At 46.6% G+C, this 16,161-nt stretch overlaps 3 protein-coding genes across 3 annotated transcripts; 2 read left to right on the top strand and 1 right to left on the bottom strand.

The window, feature by feature from the left end:
• On the top strand, positions 2,806 to 4,012 carry LOC8076037 (dehydration-responsive element-binding protein 1G). Its single transcript, XM_002454439.2, has one exon. The coding sequence runs from the start codon at positions 2,807 to 2,809 to the stop codon at positions 3,557 to 3,559; it is 753 nt and encodes a 250-aa protein (XP_002454484.2). The 5' UTR covers position 2,806; the 3' UTR covers positions 3,560 to 4,012.
• Positions 5,331 to 6,634, bottom strand: LOC8073222. Its single transcript, XM_002452713.2, has 2 exons — positions 5,992 to 6,634; positions 5,331 to 5,832 (listed from the first exon to the last, which is right to left on the bottom strand). Exons 1-2 carry the CDS (start codon positions 6,604 to 6,606, stop codon positions 5,557 to 5,559), a joined length of 891 nt encoding a protein of 296 aa, XP_002452758.2. The 5' UTR covers positions 6,607 to 6,634; the 3' UTR covers positions 5,331 to 5,556.
• Positions 9,537 to 15,575, top strand: LOC8073221 (zinc finger CCCH domain-containing protein 17). Its single transcript, XM_002454438.2, has 9 exons — positions 9,537 to 10,257; positions 10,337 to 10,432; positions 10,526 to 10,615; positions 10,828 to 10,929; positions 11,021 to 11,167; positions 12,069 to 12,188; positions 12,313 to 12,372; positions 14,926 to 15,023; positions 15,103 to 15,575. Exons 1-9 carry the CDS (start codon positions 9,817 to 9,819, stop codon positions 15,236 to 15,238), a joined length of 1,290 nt encoding a protein of 429 aa, XP_002454483.1. The 5' UTR covers positions 9,537 to 9,816; the 3' UTR covers positions 15,239 to 15,575.

Raw genomic sequence — 16,161 nt, 5'->3', positions numbered from 1 at the left:
AACGTGCTTGCACGAACACCGTGATCGTGATGCATGAATAGTACTGCTTCCTTTGACCAATCATTGGCCGAACACAGTCCAATTGGAAGTAAGTTTTTTTGGGGGTGCCACGTACTGGGGCACATTTTTTCTTTCTTTGCGGGTTGATTAATCGCTTTTGTATACTATGTGATGAATGAAGGGAAACATGTCCAATTGCAGAACTGTTCGCCACCATACTCGATTTTGGTTTCCTTTTGGCGATAAAGCATGCTCACTTTTCAGTTGGTTGGTGCTCCGTGTCCTTTTCTCACGGAGCCTTTCACAAGGAATCGAGGTTTTTGTACTTTTTTATAACAAAAAAAAACTTGTTTGTTGTTAATTTTACTAGCTTCGCCCCTCTACATTGTGCACACTTAAAGTCAACTATGTCCAATTGTGCCTCCTTTCTTTTTTTAAAAAAAAAAAAGATGTCCAACTGTGCACTCGAGACAACATCTCTCCTGTTTTCACCCCCAGTTTACTTATTTATATATGTGGATTGCTGTCAGCCCATTCCGAAAAACCAACGTGCAGCCCTTGCCACCTGTTTATGCATGCATGCAACAACTGGCAAATGTGTAATACGTTGATTTGTGCGTAGTGGAATTAATTTCTAGCACTTCGTACTATACCATGTGTGATAAGTTGGTGAAAACGACCTGATCAGTTGGGTAGCAACGGTAAATATTTGAGTATATATGATGCCATCTCATGAGTCATGAAAAAAAAAAGCTGATTATGACTGGGAAGCTTCACTAGGATAGCTAGGAGTAAAGAGGATCCGGTCATGGAAAAAGCCTACGATAGCTACCACCACCACTCGGTGAATACCATGGTTGGCCTTAGCTGTCCACTAAGCAAAACGCTGAAAAGCCATCAAAATTCCTGAGCTGGTGCCTGTTGACTGTTGTACTTGCGGAGGAACGGTTCTTATTATAGTACAGTAGTTTGCTAAAGTCATTATATTCCTTTTGTTTTCTAACACAATATAATAGCTGTAGCCCAAAGGTATTATGGGACATATCCGGCCTTCTACGATATTTCAGCCCAGTAATCATTTGACAATTCCAATCCAAACTATTTTAAGGCCCAAAGCTTTGGCTGGATCATTGCGCGCCCACCAGCAGGCCCAGACAACAAGGCAGGCGAAGACCACACTGTCTAGTAAGGTGGAAGCCCGACACTTTAATTAATTATATAAAAAAAGTCCTACCTCAACTTTTACTGTCCTCCAATTTTTTTTCCTCTCATCTATAAAAGCAGATTTTTGACATCTCCTCAAATTTTCAAACAGTTTCATCTTACACCCTAAGCAGCTCTGATGGTGGTTTTTTCCAACGAGTCATTAAATCAGCTGTGTGGAAAGATAAATCAGAGTCAATTCATATTTTAGGGGGTATAATTAAATCAGACAAAAAAAATATCTTCATATGGAAAATTATTCAATTAAAATCCTAGCAATCGGGCTCTAGACGGTTACATCTTTCGCTATGGTCCATAGTCGGTCTTGCTCACAATATTCTCTCTCCTTAAGCATCTTGTGGTGTATCGCTTAAGTGGTGAAAATAATTATAAACCGATAACAATGTCTATTTCTTGGTGGTACATTCCTTTATTTGCTCCTTTAGGTGAAACACCTTTTTCTCGATCGAGAACAACTATATCTACTCCCTCCATTCCAAATTATACAAACCGAAAACATAACTTAAAATCAAAACGTCTTATACAATTAAGTAGCAAAAGAAAAAAAAACTCCAAGACTCTTCTATTGAAGCTTTAGTCGTCATTATATATACGAATATACATAATCGAGCTCGTACGATTCTTCTAGAGCATGCTGTCGTATGGCAGCTTCTACAGAACATCGTTGACAAAATCCCCGAAGAAGTTACTGAACAGCGTTGACAAAAAAACCCCGAAGAAGTTGAGAACGAATTCATGGGAGTCCAGGACGAGAAGAAGTCAAATAGTAATACGGAGTACACTCCAACTCGTACGTCCGTCACGAGCAATCCACGGAAATGCGTTGGTTTCAGCAGGCAGCCAAGGTCGGTTTCCACGGCGACGTTCTAGCAGCACGGCAGGCGCGCAACTTGCGGGCGTGCACTGCCTGCCAAGCTAGCGGTCGCTATTTATCCATCCGATCGATCCGGCCGGTCGAAAACGAGCCGAGAGGCCATTCTCTGGAAGCCGGAGCCTAGCGCCAGCGATACGCCGAGTCGCTCTCCCTCGCCCCTCCCCTACCATCATCGGACCAAGTCCAATATAACTGCCGCCTAACCGTGGCCGCGTGGCGTGGGATCCTCTGCGTGGCCCTTTCCCATCACTTGCACTGGACCCGCGCGTACGGCGTGCAGAGAATCCCCCACGCTATCCGTCTCGCACAAACTGTCCAGCCTCCTCACACTCGAGAGTTCCGCTAGGTGCCTTTTCAACACACGTCGCCGTCAGCGAAAGAGCCCTACTACTACCAGCAGCTAGCGCGCGCCCAACAGCAGCGACGGAGGCCCCGGCGCAGGCGGCCAACTTGGATGCCATGCCTGCGCGTCCCCATCCCCGTCCCCCGGCCCCGCGAGCTCCAGCTGGTTCCGACCCACTTCGAGCCCGACGAGCCCGCCCTCTCTCCCCAAGTCCCGAGCACCCCCTACCAGACCGACCCATCAAGTCGCACTACCTGGCTGGCGCCTCCCGAGCCGCACCGCGTTGGAACAGTGCACGCGGCCACGTCGCTCTCCACGCGCTAACCTATATAACCCGCCACCTTTCCCTCCAAATTTCAAATCAAATGCTCCGACACACGTTCCTCCTCCCCCCCGCTCGCCACGGCCACCACCACACCCGCCCTTCACCCATGGACGCCGCATCCTTCAGCGACTACTCCTCTGGAACGCCGTCCCCTGTCGGTGGCGTCAGCGGCGGCGTGGACGGCGACGACGGCGGCTCCTCCTCGTCGTACATGACGGTGTCGTCGGCGCCGCCGAAGCGGCGAGCCGGGCGGACCAAGTTCAAGGAGACGCGGCACCCCGTGTACAAGGGCGTGCGGCGGAGGAACCCCGGGAGGTGGGTCTGCGAGGTGCGGGAGCCGCACGGCAAGCAGCGGATATGGCTCGGGACCTTCGAGACCGCCGAGATGGCGGCGCGCGCGCACGACGTCGCCGCGCTCGCGCTGCGGGGGCGCGCCGCCTGCCTCAACTTCGCAGACTCGCCGCGGCTCCTCAGGGTGCCGCCCATGGGCTCCGGCCATGACGAGATACGCCGGGCGGCCGCCGTCGCGGCGGACCAGTTCCGGCCGGCGCCTGATCGTCAGGGCAATGTGGCCACCGCCGAGGAGGCGGCGGATACTACGCCGCTGGATGCGACGACGCAGAGCGTAGTCGATGACCCGTACTGCATTATCGACGACAGGCTCGACTTCGGGATGCAGGGGTACCTCGACATGGCGCAAGGGATGCTCATTGATCCACCACCCATGGCTGGTTCGTCCACCAGTGGCGGTGACGACGATGACGACGGTGAGGTCAAGCTCTGGAGCTACTGATCACCGATCGCGCGCATTTGAAGCAAGCTACTAGCTTGCATTTGCATTGGGCAAATAACTTCCCTGTACAGCCTCGGGAAGAATCTAGTACCGGTGAAATGTAGTGGTAGTTGCCCTTTCCTAGTTTGTCCGTACCCGTACCCCTGCTCTTCTGATGAAGCGTGATCAGGAGGAGCTAGAAGGCTGGGACTTCTCAGTTTGGTAGACTCTTGTGGTCTTTTAATTTGGAGCAAGAGATGTAACTGCATAATGCATGCATGGTAATGGTGATCTTCAGAGTGCTATCAGCACCACTGCACCAGTAATAAGCCACAAAATTATTGACGCTGAATTGAGAACTTGGCTTGTTGCACCTGATGATCAAACTAATCTGCTGCTAAGTTTATGTGCTTCAAAACCTTACTCTAATGCTACACGGTAAATAATAATGCGGCGGTTGTGTTTTGATATGTATACCTTGAGTTATCTCAAATAGTGTATGTGGTGGACAACATGACATCTCGAAATTTAAGAGGGAGAGAGGATAGTTTAGGATACCACTAAAACATATAGGATGTTGAATAGGGGGACTGTTGGAGTGTGATTTTTGTTCATAAAACTTAATTTTAGCTCTAGGGGGTGAATAGTGTAGGCATTTTTCTTTTTGGTTGCTACTCTCTTTATTCTAAATTATAGTTATTTTGGCTTTTCTAGGCACATAATTTTTACTACATATCTAGGCATAGCGAAATAGCAAAAGTTAGTTACTCATAACAAAACAAAATTGGCTTATAATTTGGAATTCGAGAGTATCTTGGAGGAAAAATATAAGAAAGTTAGGATCTACCGAAATCTCTTGGTAAATTTTACATATTTTTTCTACGGTCTATCCAATGATTGTTCCTTCAAAATCCCTATGTTCTCAATCCTCTATTTTACAACTGTATTCTTGCAGATTTTTTTTTTCTATTTCTATGTCTTTGCATTGTTCTAAAGAGGGTCTTAAGGAGGAGCACCACCGGTCTTTTTTAATGAAGAGAACATTCGTCTTGTCTTGCATTGCGTCTTACAGAGTGCGAGCTCGTGGTTTCCGTTCCGTTGGAGCTGATGGTGACCGCTACGGGCTACCAGATAACGGAAAAGGCTTTTGACGATGTCAATGAAACGCCGTAGCTAGTGCAGTGGCCTCAGCTGGCAAGCCGCGGGAGCGAATACGCGGTCCACACCATAGTGAGGTCTCACGTCACTTCAGAGCTCGGAGTGGCTGGCGGGTGACGGTCTCACTCTTCGTTGTCGCCCTCACTCTTCTGGGGTCGGGCGGCTCGGACCGCAAGTGCCATTCCCAACCCAACAAAAGTAGTGCCCCTGCTAACCGCCAGCTCACAGAATCACAGCGATTTCTCTCTTTTTTTACCCAGTCCTCCCGCGGGTTCGCGCCGCCGCTGCATAGCTAGAACTAGAAGTTCCTGTCTGACTTCAGGTATCAGGACTGAGGAGTACGTCGGGAACGCTGGTGAGATGAACCACGCAAGTAGCGGGTTGCAGACCTTTTTTTGCATTTGATTTGATTGTATTGACTCTTTCGTCATGTACTCTAATTTTCTTTAGGCTATGTTTGGTGCAATTTTAGGGGCTCCGGCTCTGCTATTATAGCACAACTATAATGGAGCCGGTAGAAGTCTCCAAACCGTAACTCTCCTGCCTTCTCTCTAGGCTGAGCTTTTTTTCATCGCTATAGGACTTACTAATTCGAATTAGGGAAGAAGAAGCTGGAGCCAAGCACACATAAGCCTAAACAAAATGGCCCCTTAATTATACATATGCTCTTTTTAGACACAAGGGATTCGCTGACTTATGATACACACAACAGTGTCAATGGGCTAGCGATGATGATCGATGGTTGTGTACTTCAGGCTTCCCATTTGAATTGGAGCCATATGGCCGAGGCTTGGCTAGTCTTTTATCTTTACAAGACGCGCGCATTTGCAATATATGTATACCAGCAATAAATAACACGCTCATCTCGCTGTGGCTATGGAAATGGTGGCATTCAAGTAAGCAATGCACTCGGTCGGCAGGCTGAGAAATGTGTTCATGAAGAGGTCATCAATTGGGTCGACGACGGCCACCCCAACCAGCTTGCATCTCCCTTCTCCATCCATTCTTTCTCCATTGCCGGATCTTATGGCTCCCCTCGACTCCTCGGAGGTCAGTGTTGTCTCAACGAACAATGGCGGCGCTTTGTAGACGCTTCCCACCGAGAAGCAGAACCTCGACCTGAACTTGAGATCAACCTTCAAAGCACAATGCTTGTCAACAGCATTTCGTTAAAGGCCTTTGCGACTACTGAATTCTGATCTTGTTCATCATCACATACTCTGAGTCCTGTTACTAAACTAGAGCACGGGATTAATTAATCTTCCACGGGATGAGACGCACACGCACGCGGTTACCTGACCAGTGGCTCGGTCGATGGTTCCACCCAGTGCCTCGGGCAAGATGTCGATCTTGAGGAACGGCGGTAGCGGCAGCCCGAGGAACCTGGTCGTCGCGCCGGACATGGACGGGATGTACAGGGTGGCCACGTCGAAGTCGACGAGTACCACCGTGCCATCCTCCCCGCACCCGGCGCCCACGCCGCGGCCGCCCTGCGCGTTGTACGCGAAGTCCGGGTACCTGGCGATGCCGAGCCGGCAGCCGTCCCGCGTCCGGAACTCGACGCTAAGCGTGTCGGGCTCGGGCCGAGCCGCCTTTGCCGCGACGGCCGGGGAGGATTGCTGCTCGCTCGCGCATGCTACCGCCACGGCTCCGCGTCTGATCGACGGAGGCCGTGGGAGTCGGCTCGGTAGCGCACTGGCAGCGGAATAAGCGCGTGGTCTTCTCGTCGAATTTGCGAGTTTTGGCCGGGGTGATGGGAGGTCTGGCGAGCAGGCCCTGATGCCGCCGGCGCCGGGTGCCATTGGGAGTGCGTGCGCGGCGCACCGTGAGCCGTGGTGCTGCAGCGGCGGTGAAAAGCAGCGGCCGATGCTGCTTTGAAGCGTGAGGTAGAAATTGCCTTCGGTGACCATGGCCTTATCGCTTCGATGTGTTGCTGTTGCCCCTGTTTGTTTTCTACTCCTACTTTTCTTCATCCTCATTTTCTCGAGGCCTGGAATTTGCCACGCACCGTCAGTTTCAAGTAGTGGGCCTTAGCATCATCAAGCCTTCAAGAAAGCTTTGTGGAGTATTTCCAATCTGGCCTAATACTCCATAAATTGTCAAGCCTTCATGGTTGGGCTGGGCCCTCTACAGAAAAAGTGGGCTAAGACACATTTGAAACATGCCAAAGCTTTTATGGAGTTTTTCTTTAAAAAATAAGTATTTACTTGAAAGACAATTGGTGTTTCATTTGGGGCGGAATATGGACAAGGTAAGACACCCTACTTTTTTTATCCGATGTTTGGTTAGGGACATTAGAGAAAAGGTGATGGCTATCTCGTGGGAGAACTATTATTGGAGAAAAAGTTTGAGAAAATAAGTTCTTTGGTGGGCACTAGAGTGCACCCACTGAGTTTAAGGTGGTTGTGATCGGCTCAATTTAATTATCCACCGGGAGCTCTTCGGTGGCTAGCACATGTTAGGTCACCGGAAGTTAGAGCACTAGCCCTAACCCCTATTGAATATCGACAAGGCAACCAAGCCTTCCGATGGCACTAGAGATGTAACCATTAGAGCTCAGGGTTTTGACAGGTAGCACGCACGAGAACTTTAGATATGGGCACTAGAGCTTAGCACTCGAAAAGTTTCTAGATAGGGTGTTTTTGCACACATGAGGACTTGTGCTCACCAAAATTGTCGAGTGCACCCGCAAAAACTTGGAGCGCTTCAACAGATGGTTTTGGCTGTCAAACTATCAATAGCCATTGAGAGATTTGGTGGCAAGCTCGGTGACCCACTAGAGCTCTTCGGTGACCTCGTGAAAGTTGTCTCAAACTTGTAAGTACTAGTTTCTTGAATGATGCTACAAATGTAGCAAGGCATATGTGGGAACTCTAGGACTCCCTTTGCCAATACATGCATGCGCGCATTAGAACTCAAGAAGCAACTCAACTATTATTTGCTTGCTAGAGGTTGTCTTCTTAGTGAGATTGGAGTGATCTAGCGCATTTGCTTTGAGAGATAACATCTAGTGCCGCTAGTGATTGCATTGATTGTATGTGTTTCTTGTTAGTCTTGGTTGTTGTCGCTGCCTAGATAGCTAGGAGCAGTGGCGACTCTGTTGAAACACTCAATTGATGATTGTGAGATGCTACCGAGGTGAATTATGAGGGGTGCATGTGCTCACCCTCGCTAGAGTTGGCAAATAGCAACTTTAGTGGGATAGAGGCTTGGAGATGCGCCTTGTGACAAAGAGTTAGCCTTGCGGGTTTATTATGTCTTAATAGAGCGGTGATTCTTAGGCTTGCCTCAACTTGGACGTAGGTGACCAAAAAGTTACCGAAGCACATAGATGTATCTTTTGTGTATTCATCTTGTGGTATTGATCACTCTACTCTGGTGCAATTCATTGTGTTCTTACAATCCACTGAGTAGAAACTAGTGGGACTTGGCATCCTAGGTGTACAAAACTATCTAGTATTTCAATTTTAGTGACTTAGCTAGCTTAATATAGTATCCTGGTCACTAGAATTGTGTAGTTGTGCTCTTTATGGACTTGCAAAACCACTAGAGTTAGTTTCGTTAGGGAGACTACACAATGAATCTTGATCATCCCATACATTTCTCAGTGTTGTAATTTTCACATTTAGATTTTAATTTAGAAGTCCCATATATGTATCTTGATCGTCCTAAAAAGAAATAGGTAACAGTAAAATCCACTCTACTGTTGAAGGTCATCTTACAAAGTTTGGGAAACCAAATGACTGTTATTTCTAGATGCCTAGTGTATGCTAATAATTTATTTACAAACACAATGATCGTAAATGTTCATATATGATGAGATGAAAAGGCAAAGGAGACTTTAATCACTATACTCATGCAAACTATTTTTCCTGAAGTCGTTTTCTCTTGGGGCAATCGCCTGGATGCGCCTGTTTCGAACTCAAACTATCCATTTGCCCTTTATTTTTTCTACTTCTCAAGTTTGTTGTTGTTTTTCAAACCTGAAGCAACGACATTGCCCCTACTCCATCTACAGTATGTAATGGTGTTAAGTCAAGACTAAAAAGACACTTTTGCCCTTGCATTGTTGCCCCTGTTTTTTAAATGATTTTGCAAATATGGATTGTTATGACTATTTGTACTACACTGTTATAAAATTTTGAGTGGATTCAAATATATTTCGTGTTATAGTTGGAATTTGAGTTAATTTGATAACATTTTGTTAGGATTTTACTAGAATTTGACAACATTTTTGAAATATAATTCTAGTAAAATATTGTCAAATTATAACAAAATGCTATTGAAATTAATGCCAACTATAATTCAAAATATATTTGAGTCCATTCAAAATTTAATAACAGTGCAGTCCAAATAATCATAGGTCTATATTTGCAAATTTATTTAAAAAACAGAGGTAATATCACAAGGGCAAAATTGTCTATTTAGTCTTGACTTAACACCATCACAGACTATAGACGGAGTAGGGACACCCCGTTGGTTCAGGTTGAAAAAATGGGGACAATCTTGCAAAGTAAAAAAAAAAACAGAGGCAAATGTGTAATCGAAGTTGAAAACAGGGGCATCTAGTAATTGACCCTTTTCTCCTTAAGGGCTCGTTCGTTTCACAGGGAATGGACATCTGGATTAATTTCAACTTAGAATCCTATGATAATTTGTATTATATTTGATCTTTTGGAATGAATCTAGAAGGAATGAGGGCAAAACGAACGAGCCCTAAGCAAGAAGAGTCTAGAAGCCGAACCATGGAAGCACCTTCCGGCAACCGGTCATCAGTCGGCGGTGTCAGCTGGTACGTATGGGCTGACCTGTGGGCCGCGTACCATAAACACAACGATCAGTAGCCGAAGCCCGGAGTCGGGCCCTCCCTCCGCCCGCGACCGCGCGAGCTGAACCCGACCCAGCAACCAGGCCACCGCTCCTTTCCTCTCCGATCCGGATCTCCGCACCCGCTCCGGCGAGCCATCGCCGCGTCGCCTCCACGCGGCCGACTACTTCCCACATCTATCTATCTGTACCCGGCTTCACCGCCGCCGCGCGCACCAAGGTTGCGTTCACCATATTACCTACCTGTTTGCTTATCTGCTCCCGAGCCCAGCAAACCCTAGTCGCCGCCGCCCATGGACATAGAGACCGACGGGCGATTCGGCAACAAGCGAGTGCACCATCGCCTCGGCCCGGGCTCCGGCGGTGCTCCGTCATCTACCAACGGCAAGGTCTGCAACTACTGGCGCGCCGGGCGGTGCAACCGTTTCCCGTGCCCCTTCCTCCACAGCGAGCTCCCCGAGGCTGCGCCGCCCAAGCGCCCCAGTGGACCCGGGGGGAACGTCTGGCGCAACCCCCACACCGGAGGAAGAGGCGGCGGCGGCGGCGGTCACAGTAGATGGGGGAAGGGCCCCGGAGGCGGCAGCGGGATTGTGAGCCACAAGCCGCCTGACAGGCCCTGCAAGTTCTTTCTCGCCGGTACCGAATGCAGCTATGGCGAGAGGTGCCGCTATCCGCACAGCTACTGCATAAGCGATAGTGTCACGATGCTTACCCCGCTCAAGGGCCATGAGAAGGTAAAGTTTGATCTCTGCTAATTTGCCCTCTGGTGAAAACAAGTAAGTTTTCTAACTGAGACGCATTGGATGCCTTCAGGGTGTTACGGGCATTGCATTACCCGCGGGGTCAGACAAGCTGTATTCCGGTAGTAAGGATGGAACTGTTCGCATGTGGGATTGCCAAACTGGCCAGGTAGCTGAGATGCCGTTAGATTGAATCTTCGAGAGTTTTGTATGTTCCTTGTGACAAAATTTCAGTACTTCTTTGCTGTTGGTGGTCTGTTAGTGTGCCGGTATCATCCCTGTTGGTCGTGAGGTTGGGTGCATGATCATTGAAGGTCCATGGTTATTTGTTGGAATGCCTGATGCAGTGAAGGTATGCAATACTTCAAATTTGCGCATTGCTCACTGTTACAGAAGTTGAGGCAACTTAGCACTAGCTCATCAATGCGATAGGCTACGACTCTCCCACCTATCATCTAATTGGACACTAGGCACTGCTGCTGCTCCCTTAGCTCTTTTTATATTCTGATGAAGTTTATCACCATTAGTGTTCTGCATGCATGAATACGTAGTCTTTCCCTTCAGGTTTGGAATATGCAAACAGCAGCGGAAATGAGCCTTACCGGACCAACTGGGCAAGTCTATGCACTCGCCGTTGCCAGTGAGTTACTCTTTGCTGCAACACAAGTAAGCTTCCGTATTTTTGGTTTACCTTTGCTTTGTCTTGAAACTTCAAATTCTTCATTTATTAGATTCTCTTTTTTTGTGCTTTGTGCAGGACGGGAGGATTTTAGCATGGAGATTTAGTGCTGCAACTAACTGTTTTGAACCAGCTGCTTCTCTTGATGGCCATAAGCTTGCTGTTGTTTCATTGATAGTAGGAGGCATGAGGCTTTATTCTGCTTCGATGGATAAAACTATCAGAGTATGCAAAGCTTGTTCACTCGCACTCATGAGGTCTTAAGATATAGATTCAATTTACGAAGAAGTATATGTGCGTCATGAGATTTTAAGTTCTTGATGTTTGACTCCCTTGCTTTATGCCAACCTTCACTTAAAACCATATTTCTTTTTTATCATTTCTGTTCCCTGTGGTTGAAGTTTGCAGTGCACTGCATGCTCAATTAATCCCTCGTGCTAAACATAGTTATAAGTTTCTCTGTATTTAACTGGCGGATGTTGCTATTTAACAGTCATATATGATCATCTCTTGAATCTATACTTAGTATTTCAATCAACATAAATTCAGGAAAATATTGAAACTTAATGCTGGTGCAAATCTGGTCCTGATTAGGCACCTTTGTAGTCTCGTTATGTAGGTGGTACAAGCATGCATCATATAGTATCTGCTCTGCAGTTGACAATCCCTTGATTACCATATAGTAGCCAGTTTGCATGGACGTTTTGTGTTGATATTTCAATTGGCTGCAGAACATTTGGAACTAGTGTCTGGAAAAGAAAAGAAAAGAAATGCACTATACTATAGTACTCAATAATTTGATTGCCAAAGGATACCTCTCAGTGCTGGGTCTGTGTGCTAGTTGATAGAAGATATGTACATGGTGGTGCAACTGAAAGTTAAATTTATTCCTGGTGCAATGAATGCTTGTTACTCCAGCGTTTTGGAGTCTTTGTTCTTTTTGGGAAAATGGGATGTCACTTGTTGTAATGTGCCTGAATTGTCAATTGAATTCCTTGTTCGTAATAGCTCTCAGATGTTATTTTATCACATTTTACATTTCTCCATCAAAGACAACAGAAATATCCATGTCTGTGCTTGTTAAGTCACATTCTCTAAATAATAATGACAAAGGTGTGAATTTCAGGTATGGGATTTGGCAACACTGCAGTGCATACAGACTCTTTCTGATCATACCGATGTTGTTATGTCTGTGCTGTGCTGGGATCAATTTCTATTATCTTGCTCTTTGGATCAAACAATAAAAGTTAGTCCCATCTCGCCATCATTTTGTTGAGTAATTTCATAAATCTATCTATCTATCTATCCATCCATATTAGGCAATTCCCTTGTCAAAGCTGTTCATGGCTCTAATATTTATCATGGCGCAGGTTTGGGCAGCTACAGAGAGTGGAAACTTAGAAGTAACATATACGCACAAAGAAGATCAGGTACAAGACCGTACACTAGTAACAATCTTAATTGTCGCATGTCTGTTGTGCTATTATAGTCTGTATTGTGACCCACCTTTCCAATTAAAACCCGGGGCTAATTTGGCTACACCTGTTCCCCAGGTGTTTTTTTAGGGGGGGGGGGGGGGGGGTGTTCCAGATTGTTTTTAGAAACATGTAAACCATCAAAAAAGATCAAAATTCCCTTGCTTCTTCTGCACCGAACAAGCAAGCTAGACAGCTTCTCTTCCTCCCTTGATTTCTCTCCTCTGAAGAACATTAGGCACTAGCTCTGTCCAATTAAGTCCAAGATCTCCAACATCTCGGACGGAGCCGTGGGCCAGCTCTTTGTGCAGGGAAGGGGGGTGCGCCTGCTGGATGCTTTGGGGGTGTGGGTGCCACTTGCTTCGTGCACAAGAAGCACACTTGCGGATCAGCGACGAGGACATCATGGAGGCGCTGTCTGTGCTGCAGCCGTTGGTATCTGCAGAGGACGTGCAGAGCAGCAGGGTGCTCTACTCTGTCGCCCTGTCCGCCTGACAGCGGGCATCACACTGGTGCCACAAAACGACATCCTGGCACATCAAAGCGCTATTGGGGCTGAGGTGTGCTCTGTCCTGTGGTGGAGGCGGGCTAGGGGAAGGGAAGGGGGTGTGTTCTTGGCAGCAGGCATCGACTCCGGTGGGGATGCCATGTTCGGGCCTTGCAGCGACAACATGGCAGCAAAGGATGACGGCAGCGAGACCTGCCTCTCAACCGCCATGGCAGAGGCGAGTCTAACTGCGGCCCGGCGCTCAGCGTATGTGAGGTCGTCCTCATCGTGGTCCATGTTGATTTGGTAGTCAAGAGGCGAAAGGGAAGGAGAGCACACATTAGGCGTCGGACTGCGGACCAGTGGCTGCACAACGCGAGCACGAGGCGGAGCACAGGACAGGTGTTGGATGGGAGGCCTGTGGCTGCGCGCACAGCAGAACGCGAGACAGGCGACACTGCAGCAAGGAATGCCGGCCTCCGATGCATAGTGGCTTATGTGCGTGGTGACGAAGACACAAGTTGCTGAGGTGAAGGGTGTGAGACATGGCAGGACGGCAAGGTGCGTGCGATGCAAGTCCGAGGGAGAGCGGAGCTGGCGGCATCATAGCAGGCTGCTGCACCGACCACTAGCATTCAGCGCCTCAGCGGGCCTGCATCAAGCGTGCATCCCCTTTGCTCCGATTCTTGTACAACTGTGTTCCAGTGATCTTGAGGCCTGTGTGGTGAATGAAAATAGACATTGTGGACCCTCGTTAGCCACTGTGTCAGCAAATTTAGATGGCAGTGATACACAGGGAATAAAAAATCGAAACGAGGAAAAATAGGCATGGCAACAAACTTTTTTCATGGCAGATATAGGGTTTCAATCTTTTTAATGGTACATAAGGAATTGTCTTGTTTTTTTAGTGTTAACCATCCAGGTATAGTTATTGTCTTATGTAAGTTATGTTGAAACTTAAGCAATCCAAGAACTAGACTAGCGGTTCGATCGTATCAATATATAATGATTTACTTTTTTTATCAGTAATGTATGTGCACTGTTATTTAGCTAACATCTATGCTCGCTGAGTAACTGGAGACTTGACCAGAAAAGCCTAGCCTAGCTGATTTCCATCTCTTGATGGTAGGCAGTCGTGTGCAATAATAGGAGCTTGGGCCTTTCGTACCCAGATATGCATGGAAAGACCTCTGGAATAAAATAATATATGGCCACAAGAAGCAGGTCCCCAGGGTCGGCGAGGCATGTTGGTCGGCTGGCTCTGGATCACACCTGTTTCCTTGTGTCTGGTGTTTTTCCTCACAGCTCGTGCTAACCTTGCCCAAGTGGGATAGCCAAATTGGCTGACCTGGCTCAACGAGGATTTTCTTGGTAGTGGCAGCAAGCTTGCCTAGCAAAGCAAGCTAGTATTCCTACCAAATATTTATCCTTTGCCCTGCAAGATCAAGTAAGGGTAGGAAAGAGATCGAAACGTGCCCAAGAGGACAACAACAGGCCTTTATTTCAGTCATATTTGTAGTCACCCCAAAAAGTACACCCTAACTGGTAGAGAAGTACACAAACCTGAAAAAGAGATTATAACATGCACATCTTCCATAAAATAGAATTTCAGAGAAGAAGAAACGTCAGCCGACTAAGCCCTTAAAATGCTTTAATCTTCCTAAGGGACAATAATTTAGAATAGTATTTCGAATTCTCAATCACGAACAGCCTCTAACTCCTTTAAATATTCCCGGCTAACCACTTTTAGCTACTGCACTGCACATTAAAACCAAGAACAGTTGCTGTATCTGTACTATTCTTTTTTTTCTTCTGAGCTTTTGAATTGAGAAGTATTACTTCTGCCTGTACTCATTAGTCATTACTGTCCATGAGAATCATTCATTTTGTCAGCAGTTTAGCATTTCTTTTCATTAAACAGCGTTCATGATTGTTGCCAATTTATATTCTATAACATGCAATTCTTTACTACCCTTTCTTATGTTGTGATGGTTATGCTAATGGTTATCTTCTGTCTTCAGGGTGCACTTGCCCTCAGTGGTATGCCTGATGCACAGTCAAAACCTGTGCTATTGTGTTCATTAAATGACAACACTGTCCGCCTATATGATTTGCCATCGTAAGCAAGCTGCAATATTATGATATTTTTCATGTATTTTATTTATAATGTTCAGGAGTGACTCTTGCTTGTTGTATAGGTTCAATGATCGAGGCAGACTATTCTCCAAACAAGAAATTAGGGCAATACAAATGGGTCCTGGTGGTTTATTTTTTACCGGGGATGGAACTGGTGAGCTAAAGGTTTGGCAGTGGGTAGATGGAGCCCAAACCTAATGAACATAGTGTTCTAGATTAGTTTCTCTCATGTATTTTATGAGGGAGTTCTTACAAATACGCATAATGAGTTGAGGTTGTGGTTGGTGGCCCGTTCTTTTTGTAATATGCCCCACATTTGTCGCAAAGGATATGAGATTCAGTCGATCTGTCTGGCAGTGAAGTGAGGAGCAGAGTCTGTGTTATGGACTGTAGTTTTGTCCTGGAATGAATTTCAAGACAGGGGAATAATCGGTTGTAAAATGTAAGGCACTGGAACCAGCAAGTCTGACGACTGCTTGGAGGTGCTGACAGTTTCGAAAGGATGTGCTAATATAAAGAGGTTTGTTCAGCTGCATTTGCAAATGAGTGGATCTTTTCACAGCAGTACCATTTTTCATTGTTTGAGGACTATGGGTATCTCTCTTTTGGGAACTGTTGTCTGATCAAGCAGATCAGCCTCAGTTCATGTAATCTCATTGCCTGTGCCAGTATTTATCTATATTTGTGCTCGGATAGCTTCCAGCTCTGTTGATATACTTCCTACTTCTCGGTGAATCACGAGAAAATAATTGTAGTGAATTGGAATTGTGTAGTACATGGCGATGTACAGACTGGTTTCCATGCGTCGTATAGAAACAGGTGCAACGGTAAAATCTGCATGCTATTCTTTCCCCAGTTCATTTTTATTCTCAAAACATAGAATTTACCTCAACACAAAGCGATATACTTGTTTTGATGATGTCATTATTTGCTTCACTGGAATATTCCATTCCAAGATCCGTCGCGGTGCAAAAAGGTTGGGTTTGAGGCTTGGAGACATGCTGGTCGTGTGCCTCGTGTTGCCTTTTTCATGGTCTTGTCAGACGGTGAACAAGAACTCCTTCCGATCAAAAGTACACGATGAATTTGTGACCACAGAAAATGTGATCGAAAGCAGCAGT

The sequence above is a fragment of the Sorghum bicolor genome, chromosome 4, assembly GCF_000003195.3.
Source record: "Sorghum bicolor cultivar BTx623 chromosome 4, Sorghum_bicolor_NCBIv3, whole genome shotgun sequence".
NCBI classification, from domain to species: Eukaryota; Viridiplantae; Streptophyta; class Magnoliopsida; order Poales; family Poaceae; genus Sorghum; species Sorghum bicolor.
This window is presented reverse-complemented; position numbering and strand designations above follow the sequence as displayed.